This window comes from Galeopterus variegatus, unplaced genomic scaffold, assembly GCF_000696425.1.
Source record: "Galeopterus variegatus unplaced genomic scaffold, G_variegatus-3.0.2 Scaffold754, whole genome shotgun sequence".
Taxonomy (NCBI): domain Eukaryota; kingdom Metazoa; phylum Chordata; class Mammalia; order Dermoptera; family Cynocephalidae; genus Galeopterus; species Galeopterus variegatus.
This window is the reverse complement of record NW_007726865.1, coordinates 64,249-75,234: the sequence shown is the minus strand read 5'-3', so window position 1 is coordinate 75,234 and position 10,986 is coordinate 64,249. Positions and strand designations below refer to the sequence as shown.

Genomic DNA, 10,986 nt, shown 5'->3' with positions numbered 1-10,986 from the left:
CCCAAATCTCCTAAATTGATTGAAAACAAATGCCATGTTTTAGTAAAGTAGAATTAAAAATCAATGGATCATACTTTTTATCCTGAAATATTATTGTGTTTATCACAGTCTCTCATTTCAGTGTGGGCTGATTCAGTATGCACTTGCAACCATTTGAAGTGACTGAAGTGTTTTGCGAGGTGGTTACTTCAGAAAAATTGGCATTTCAGAAAGATGCATTTTTTCCTCAATCTCTGTTGATGTTTGAAGTTTTCAATGTGTTGCTGTGATCAGAGAAAAACATTTCTTGTGAAATAGTTTTTTCCAAGAGCACAGTGATTTGAGACCGGCAGGCTGTTGAATCAGATCATCTTTTCTAGAAGTTTTCACAGAATGTGCTTCAGGCTGAGACCTGGGGCTTGGAAGATTTTTCTTCAGTTCAGAGTATGTAAATGTAAAATTAACCTAGTTTTAAAATAAGCTTCAAAGTCAATAAAAAGGGAGTATTTTAAAAAATATGTTTAGACAGCAAAGTTTCTATTCCACATTACTCGTCAGTGACCCTGTCCATGGTTCCTATATTCTGGTGGCAGGTATTGCATATGGTTACATGTAAAGTAAATGCTACAACAGATGGCTTTAAATTTTTTCAGTGAATTGGTGTATTATCTACTTTCTGCATGTAGAATTGTAGCTAAATATTTACCTAAAATGCTAAAGGTTAGACTCCAAAAGAAGTTGTGCAATAGGAGTTCTAGTGTCTGTCAGTCACTTCCTGTGTGCTTGGAACTGTGCTCAGTGATCATCACGTTCTTACACCATCCTTGTCCATGCTGCTGTTACTGCCTTTGTTGTGTACTGTGGAAAGGGAGGATTAAAGAGGTGAAGCTGTTTGGTGGTTTGGGTCTTACGTGACAGAGCCAGGACGAGAACCAGCCTTTTGACGCACGGCCCACTGCCTTGACCATCATGGTCTTTTGAAAAAGTGCAGGATTCTCTGACTCACCAGGTTCCTTTTTATTCCATACTTAGGTAGAACTTAAAGGTGAAAGCAAATAATTGTAGAAGATTCTCATGTAACCACAACTTTATACATTTTCCAGATGCAGCAAGCAGTAGGTGCTACTTACATTCCCACTCAAAGACCCTAAGAAGTTCTAGCAAAAAACCATTATGTAGATGCAACAGCTCCTTGCTTATCTGATTGGTGCCTCTGTATAAATACAGTATGTACATATTATAAAAAACAAAACGAAACAGGACAATCCCAGTTGGGTCAGACATGCCATCTAAGGAAGTCAATTGGTATTTGGAGACATGGAAAACAAAGCCTTAGAAGTCAGCTTTTTACCTTGGGTTCTAATCTAACAAGCCATTTAATTTTTGTCCAACTTTGTATATGAGGAGATTCAATTAGAATCTTGTGGATTTAACTCTTTTGGAGTCAGGACACCTCTTCTTAGGAAAATGCACATGCAAAATTTTGCATTATCGTTCAGGGGCTTCACAGACCCCCTACAGTCTCTAGGTGTTTCTAGACTTTTATTAGAATCCCTGAATAGTTGGTCTTTTGCATTTAATTTCTCTTTATGAATGACAGAATTCCATGACTGTCTCGTATTAAGGACCTCTGTAGATGTGATATTTTGATACACAGATGATGAACTTTTGGTGGATTGGTGCTGTCTGTCTAAAGCACATGTATTGAATACCCTGGGATATATGCAGGATATAGATTATACTGAATTGACTAGAATTTTTAAAGAGGTGGCTCTGGAGCTGGGAAAAGAGCAGGTGGACTTGGAACTGTCAGACTTCTGCTACTAGCTAACTTGGAAACTTTCTTAACCTCTCTAGCCTTAGTTTCCCCTTCTGTGTAAGGAATGAAGAATGTCTGTGTCATGTGAATATGGCACTTTAATGAAATAATGGATGCTGAGTGCTGTAGGTAAATCAACTAATAGATGGTAATGAGCCTAAGGAATGCTCATCACAGGTTAGTTTGTTGCTTAAGTACTCCTCAGAGTCATGTCCGACAGGCTGCAGGTTCCAAGGAGGCTCAGACCTGGCAAGTCAGAGGAGCTGCAGTGTAGCAGAAGGAAAAGGTCCCTCAGGACTTGGAACCTCTCACATGTGATGGGGACTCCACGGGATCTGGAGAGGCCACCTGAGAAAGGGAGATGAACTTGAAAATCAATATTGCTAAGGGAGAAAGTTGGGCTTAAACTTGGAAAATCAGAGATATTTTTGGGACCTGTACTCTCCAAAGGGCTAGACAAGCAGCAAAAAAAGTCTTGATGAAGGAAACCTCTAATCCATCTAATAAATATAATACCTAGTCAGTGTTAACATATGGTAATATCCGTGTCCATTAATTAAAAATATACCTGGAAGTCTTGATGAAGGAAACCTCTAATCCATCTAATAAATCTAATACCTAGTCAGTGTTAACATATGGTAATATCCGTGTCCATTAATTAAAAATATACCTGGGAAGCATTTAGGAATACTTCCTCATTTGTTCAGTCTTTCTCATTATGTTATAGACAGGCTTAAGAGCTTGCTGCGAGAGGTGTGTATCATTAACTAATCCAGCAGGTTTCTATGGCTATTTGAATTGTCTGGAGACTTTGATCTCTTTACTTCTACTTTCATCTCTGGAAAGGCTCTTGCCTAAAGTCTTAGGTCTGGAAGAACTAAGTCTATTGTCTGTTTTTCTCTTTTTCGAGTTTAATTCTAGTTTTCTCTTTTCTAATTGTTGTAATCTACACATATTTTCAGTCATGTATGAAACTCCAGTCTTCTTAATGTGTGATAAATTATTAATCTATTGTGTTCTGTTTTTATTTTTAGATAGAAGAATTTCGAAGACTGAGGACACATGTTAAGGGGGCAGAACTTGTGGAAGGCTGTGATGGGATTTTGGGAGACAATTTTCGACCCACTCAGCCACTTAGTGACAGAGTCATTAGAGCTGCATTTCAGTAGCCAAAGAGAACAGGAACAAGTCGATCTTCATCAGGGTACGTGCAGATCAAGTTAGGAAGAGCAGGCGCGCAGCTACGTGAAGCTGGTGTGCCAAAGTTACTCTTATCCCGATACTTTAGCAATAAAGCAAGTACACTTCATTTTGATAAAATTTATGTCACGTTTTTCAAGCTCCATTAATTACAGGTCAGGTGGCTATTTAAATTTCATGCAATGTTGACAAGAATCTATGATTCTGATATTTTCCCACTAGAGCAACATTTAATTCCAAGTTATGCTTTAATACTGGCTTTCATAAGAAAGATACCTTGTGGCTGAGAAGCGGTGATATGCAAGGGTCTCGTTAGTAACCCAGGAGCACAGAGGAAGGAGCTGAGGAGCGTGTGAGCCTCCTTGTTGATGCTGCTTGTCTAGCAGAGTTGATCTTGCTCATCAGAGCAGGTGAGGGCACACTTGACATGAATTGAAATACTTGTCCTATGGAAGTGCTTTTTATTTGATAGATCAAGAAGCACTTATTAAATTATCTGAATATAGTACATTACTTTATTAATTGAAACACAGTCTCTATATTTTAATATATTGAATTCAATATATATGTATTCCTTACCCTTAAGTAGCTAACAAAATAAGACATCACAAACGAGGAGAAGATAAAATATATAAAAATGACTATATAATGGATTATTTCTTTACCTTGTAAATTGCCTAAAAGTGTATAGGTCAGTGTCCATTGCTGGCAAACCAGTGCTTCCCATGAGGGGAAAGCTTCTGTTGGAATGTTTGCTAGGCAAGCGGGACAGGGCTTTGGCTGTTTGTTTGATGGACTGTTGTGAGTATGTACACACATATCCTGTGAGTGGCGGTGTAGATTGGGAATCCCAGATGAATAGAAATCTCTGGCCTTCAGGAGGCCATAGTCTCATGAGCTACACAATCGACATAGGAATTTTAAAGGGTGGTTATTTTGTCCACATGTTTCTGAATCCATTTTTCTAGCCTCTGTACTGTCACTGTATGTTATGGGCCCAGTATTCCAGCCAGGCTGCTGTTTTCTTTGCTAACGTGCTCTGCTCACCCAGCACTTCCCATCCTTTCTGCTTGTGCAAATCCCAGCGACTCTAAGGGCCCCGCTTAAGTACCCCTTCTCCCTTAAATTGTACCTCTTGTCTCACATCCTTTCTTTCATCTAGCTATTTTTGTATTTCTTACTTTTCTATCATATTTCAAGCTTCTTAAAGGTTGAAATGTGTTTATTTTACTTTGAATCTATCATAACACATAACACTTGTGTCTCAAATGACTTCAGGCAAATGAGAGGTTCCTTACAACTGTACCTGTTGTTTGAAGGTACTTCAAAAAATTAATGGAAAGATTTGTATTATCTTTCAATTCTATTTTTCCACAAACTTTTTGAAGTAGCCTCATATGACAGCCAGCTTCATTACAGGCAGTCATTCATTCTCAGTTTCTAAGTTAGCCAGCACAGTTCATCTCCCAGCCCCCTTCTAATTTTGGAGATGAGGGTCAGGCCAACTCAGCTTTTGTAGAAACGAGGAGAAACTTTCAGTAATTCATGTGGTAACAAGGGAGAAAATCCAAGAGTGCTTTAAACTAAACCTTATGGTGGGTGAATTAAAGAATTAAACTAAAGAATTAAAGAACTGAAATGATACTTAATCAGAAATCATTATTGAGCATCTACCATGTGATTGGTTCTGGGTGTACAGAGGTGAGAAGAACAGGCGTGGTTTCTGCCCTCATAGAGCTTAGGGTCTAAGGTGGGGAGTATGACAATGGAAAAATAAACACTCAAAAATATATAATTACAAATTGTAATGCATTCCATGAATGAGAAGAACAGAGATCTGTTGGGGAGGAGACTTCAGTTAGAGGGAATATCTTTGGCAAAGGCCCTGAGGAGGTGCTGCCTGTGGAGGAGGTGAGAGTTTGATGCTGTGAGGCACCTGAACGCAGGCCTGTGCATCTGGAGAAGAGCAACGGAAAGGCCCAGGTCTTAGAGGCATCTTTATTTTGTAGTCGATGCATTGTGAACCTATATGGACTTTTACTTGGGAGGGACCTGATCCCACATGTGTCTTTAATAGCTGGCTCTGGTTGGAGAATGAATGCATTGGATTATGATGGGTCAGGGCAGTAGTCGAAAGATATTTAAGAGTCTGCTGGGTAGCCCGGGTGATAGGCACTGAGGCTCAGACACTAGAATAGGAGCAGTGGAGATGGAGAGAAGTTAGTGTGTGTGAAATAGACTCATTAGATACAGGTGATATCTAGTGACGAATTGGGTGAGGGTAGAGGGGGATGGAAATGTAAAAGATAACCTCTGTAGTTTGGGGCTTTAGAAACTGTGGATAGAGTGCCTTTCAGTGCCAGTGGGAAAGCTGGGGGAAGGCCTTGTTTGGGATGGAAAGATATAGAGTTGAGTTGGAGCTCATTGAGTGAGAGATGCCCATCAATCACAATACTGGACGCGTGAAGGTCATTGGAATTTCAATGGTGCAGATCAGAAAAGAGGTCTGGGCTGAAATATGTGAGTATTTGGCATAGAGATTATGTATGTATATGTGTATATAATGTTCTAATAGATCTAATGGGATTTACGTCATTAAGTGTCCGTAAAATCTTATGTGAAGCTTTACAGATGAGTTAACCAAGACAGAGAAGTTAGGACATTCCCCAAAGTAATGCAGTTATTGAACAGTGGAGCTGGAAATCAGATCCAGGCAGCTTGACTGGCAGAGCCCTTTTTCTTAACCACTCTATGGGCAGAGGTCAAAGAGGGCCCCACACTGGCAGTCATGGTGGCACAGTGGTGATGCACCTTGCTGCAGACCAGGGGTGACTACAAGGGAAGGAGCTGGAGGTGCTGGGTCACGGCCACTCTTGATAAGCTGGGGGGGAGGGGTGGCAGGGGGCAGAAGGCTGCAGCAGTAGAGAGGGAAGGCCAATGAGGGAGACCTTTTTTTTAAAAAAAATATTTTTTAACAAAAGGAGTACTAGAACTTGTCTATATGCTGGGGGAATGAGCATGTGGATGGGGAGGTTGAAGGTGAAGCTGCTGCTTCTTGGAGGGGCTAATCCTAGGAGGGAAATCTCTGGAAAGTAGAAAGGGATGAAATCCAGAGCACACATGGTGTCTGACTCTTGTTAAGGGTACAGACACATTCTGTGCTAAATAGGAAGGAAGAAGGAGGTGGTGGTTTATAGATGTGGTGTGTCCATGATTTGCTGTTATTATTTAATGCAGGATGGGGTGGGAGCTAGGAGGGGTGAGAGCAGCAGGAGGAGGGGAGAGGGAGGGAATGGTGGGCTCGCAGGAGAGCCCGAGAAGAGGGGCAGCATGAGGTGCGACGAGGGTTGGTGGACGCAAATTTATGACTTTCTCTAGTCTGGGTTTAGTACACTCTCTGTGAGTATCAGTAACTATAAATGACACTGTTAATGAAATAAGATTATTGCCTTGAATGTTTGATCTGTATCTGGTCGTAGATCAGAGTTGCCTTTTCTCTAAATATCTGAATAACCATCGCTGTTTTGCTTCTTCCTTGCATGTGCATGCACGCACACACACACAGACTGAAACGCTGGTCATGGACTGTGTATATTTCAGTTACCTCATGTTCATTGTATGAGGGAAGAATAATGTGAAATTTTTCAAAGTTTTAAATTAATTACCATTTAGGTATTTTATAAAGGAGGATGGATTTGTGTTCTTATCTTGGCTGATATTACTTAAAGGGGATAATTTTTTCCCAAAATTCCTAAGAATGGTGCAGGAATTCTTTCTAAGGTGACTCTAATTCTGATTTCATCCTTTTATGAATATATTTTAGATCCTTTTATCTTGAAATGTGTAATACAAATCTAGTCATAGTTCTACATGAAAATTATATTGGAAAATCAGACTTATGGATGTCTGCTTTTTATTTGATATTTAATAATGCCCTAAGGCAGATAATTCAAACTTTTATTAAAGTGAAATGATTTGACAGTCAGACTTTGAATTTAATGCATAATGTTTCATTTAAGCTCTTGGAACTAAAAAGGAAAAAAAAAATTTCCCTTGTAGGTAGTCGTTCTCTAAAAAGTGTTCCAAATAATTCAGATTTATTTTAGTTACATTTTACTGAAATAACTTTAGTTTTTGGACTTAAAATGACATTTTTTTTGCATGGCATGTCTTGTCAGCTGGAGGGCTTTGATAACCAAGACTTATTATTCTCATGAATAATCTGTGACTTTTCATATTACCGTTTAAGAACTATGATTTTATACTTGTTTAAAGAATTAGCATGTAACTCACCCAGGTGCTGGAAATTCTTTAGTTCAGCAGTGCTAGTTCAGATTTCTGGGAGCCAGTTGATATAAAATGATTCTTTACCCATTGAATTTTCTATGAGATGCAGGAGAAACAAATTGTAGTTTAAAAAACAATAAGACTAAGCTTAAGGTCCAGTTTACTTATTGCTCCTGGTATCATAATATGGGTACTAATATTCTGACAAAATGATTATTTGCCCGTTTATTTCATTAAGTATTGGTCCATTTTCAAAAGGCTATTCTGACTGTTTCAAGGCTACCTCACCCGTGACTCAAATATTGTTAAACTGCACACATTTACAGTAACTATAATGAATTATAATTGTTTATTTTTGGTAAAAACCATGCCCACAAAGCTCTAAATAGTTTCCTTTTTTGACCCCTTATAGGAGGGAAAATATGTATGCCCCAAATATATTAGGGAGAGGAACAGAAAAAAGGAAGAAGGAAAAAGGGTAATTAACAAGCATCTCTGGGTAGCCCCTTTGTCAAACTTGCCCTCACTTTTCTTTCTGGGTCTTCAGAGTTGTCCTTGACAGTTTTGAACTGTTCCCTACCTGTACTTTTGCAATTAATCATATTGTTTTCTTAGCTTTAATAAAGCTATAGCTAGCATCAACTTCCTATCTGCTTTTTTAGTAACCTCAAAGAGGTATAGGCTAGAAAAGGATAAGGCATTGGAGATAAGGGGGAGCTGTGTGAGGAAGGTGAGAAAGTCAACTCGGAATGACCGAGTAGGCGGAAGCTGCTCTCCTTCCAGGATGGGGGCAGCTCAAAGCCAGTTTCCAGTCGGTAGAATTTGGATACTTCTCAGTCATAATTTAACCTGGTGCACGGCATTAGGGGGAGAATTGAAAGCTTTATAGATACAGCTGTTTTCTATTTACTGTATCACATAGAATTTCCTGAAAATGGAATGGATTTCCTAATGGGTCTCAAAACGATTTCAGAAAGATGCCAAAGCACCAAGGATATTCAAACTATCTATTATGTTTTGATTATGTGATTTACAATTATTATTAACCCAGTAATGAAAAATATTCAAGCTGTATAGGCTTTTTTCAAGATCACTGAACAAGGAAAATAAGTCTTGCTTTGAAATGTGTCTCTTTTCCTTTTTACATTTTAGAAATGTTAATAATTTATTTATTTATTTATTTTTCCTTTTTTTGTCTTTTTTTTGTGTCCGGCAACGGATCGCAACCCTCAGTGTCGCGCCCGTACCGGACCGGGACCGGCAACGGGATCGCAACCCTCGGTGTCGCGCCCGCACCTCGCTCAGCCAGTGAGCGGGAACCGGTCTGTATGTGGGATCCGTACCCTCGGCTGGAGCGCCGCCGCGCTCCCAAGCAGCGCACTGCAGCAGTGCGCCACCGGGCTGGCCCAATAATTTATTGTTGATAAAAATTCTGGAATGATTTAGTTTTTTCTCTCCTGATGAATTCAAACACAATTGTAGAGTAAACAGCATTTCACAAATTTATTTAACCAGAGAGCAACACAGGTACACAGAATGTTTTGGCAGATGTGTGGTGGAGTGTGCACTATCTTGGAGGACCTGATGTGGAGAGGTCAGGGCAGAGCCCAGCAGGTGTAGGGACAGACACCCCTGCGTCTTCCCCATGTGCTTCTCAGGGGTGGAAGTTGCAGAGCCCGGATATGTACCAAGGCCTGGTTAAGCCACCTTGGACACAGTGCAAAGTAAGAGTCAAATGAAAGATTTTTGATTATTTTACACTCAAGGTAAAAGCTAACAAACCCTTGATGAAAACTTTCCAATTGTAACCATAGTTTGTTTTCAATAAATCGTAGATGTTATGTGCCAGGCACTATGCTAAGTGGTTCACATACGTCTCATTTTACCTGAAAAGAACTTTTTAAGATGGGCATTGCTTTTTAAAATTTTACCGATAAACTGAGGACCAGAAACTTTAATTGTGTTTCCAAAATAGATGAAGCTATTAAACTATACAACCAATGAAAATGATGGAAACAGTCATTTAAAACTAATGCCCTTAAAAATATATGCACATATTTATTTTGTTATATTAATTCCGATTCTGTCTGAACACCTTTCAAAGAGGTGATTATAGTTTCATTAAAGTGCAATATAAAATTTAAAAAATTTCTAGGTCAGGAAACAAGTAAATTTAGCTGACCAGTCTAGAACCTAATCTGTTACCTTGCAAATAGCAAATATTTGTCAGTTAAGTAAAAGTATTTACTTTCTTCAGTAAACTTTATATTTAACTTTGAATTATTTGGAAATTGGGAGTTTATGTGTGACTGTATATTGCCTTTTACATGTTTTAGATATTTTTATTATTATTTAATGACATGGAAAATGAGCGTCCATGTTTTTTACTCATCAATAGGTGGTAAGTTTCTTAAGAGCAGAACATTTCAAGGGGCATTTTCAGACCTCATCTTACCGAATCTCTCAGCAGCTTCTGATACCAACTTCCTTCTTGCCACAGTCTTTTTTGATACCTGTAACACAGAATTTCCTTCTTTCTGCCTGCACTGCCTCTGTATCCCCTGCAGATGCATGAATGTCCCTTTAGGAGGCCACTTGATATTGGAGTCGTCATGGCTCAGCTTTGGGGCCTTCTGTCTCTGCAGATGAACTCCTGCACACTCATAGCCTCAGTTGCCTCTAAATGCACGTAACTCACTCATTTACATTCCTAGACTAGGTCTCTCAATTAAGTTCTAGAATTGAATGTCCTCTGTCTGTATAACTTTTCTTTTGATAGTGTCAAAGGCATTTCAAATTCAACACATAAAAGATTGAATTTATGATCTTTCTTCACGGACCTGGCTCTCTTCCAGTTTTCTTAGAAACCCAAATCATTCATGACACCTCTCTTCCTCACCTCACATTTCCAATTTATCATCCATTTCTGTGAATTTTCCTTCTGATGGCTTCCAAAGTCATGTTTGTGTCTCCATCTCCATCATCGCAGTCCATAAAGTTAGCATCATCTCATCGAGGCTGTTGTGAGAACATCTCCCTGCTCTTCTACATAGGACTGTTAAAGAAAGATTTATAAAAATAGAAGACAAGGATAACATATTTCACTCAAACTTGCATGCCAAGTCAGACTGATGGGACTAGGTGTCTGGAGAGTACTGAGAAGGATTCTGAATCCACATCCACAGCTGAGCACAGTGGGAAGGGAAAGAGTGACAGGACTGATTGGCAATATCTGCCATTGGTGGTGAGAGGTACTGTGGCTTGTTATTGCCGTCCACGTGTAGGTAGGATTATTGGTGTCTGATTTAAATGTCTTAGCTATTAAGTGTGGAGACTTTTGAAAATGGGCTTTGGAAAACTGATCTGCATTAGATCTAGTGATACGTAGCTTGGTGTTAACAATTATCAAGGAAATACAGAACCATGATAAAATGCCTGAAGTCACCTAATCTACCTTCTTGTTAATATTTTAATTTCATTTATGTATAGATATGGTCCTGATGCTTATATGCAGGAAATTGCTTACATATAACAAAACCCGGAGGGTCTGACATCTCAGAACGGAGATGACATGGCATGAGAGTGAGGAAAGGACTATGACATGGCAGTGTGGAGGAATTTACCTAGACCCCTTTATTAGGGGTGGTAACTATCTCCTGAAGAAGGGTTAAGTGTCTTCCATTTGGGCTACTATAACAAAA

The 10,986-nt window shown here is 39.2% G+C and overlaps 1 protein-coding gene across 1 annotated transcript in view; it reads left to right on the top strand.

Annotated features, from left to right (window-relative positions):
- CA8 (carbonic anhydrase VIII) overlaps positions 1–10,986 on the top strand; it is a 146,050-nt gene that overhangs the window by 117,626 nt on the left and 17,438 nt on the right. Inside the window, exon 6 of the mRNA XM_008572127.1 lies at positions 2,833–3,002. Coding sequence (XP_008570349.1) covers positions 2,833–2,967 — 135 coding nt within the window. The 3' untranslated portion in view covers positions 2,968–3,002. The remainder of the gene's footprint in view (positions 1–2,832; positions 3,003–10,986) is intronic.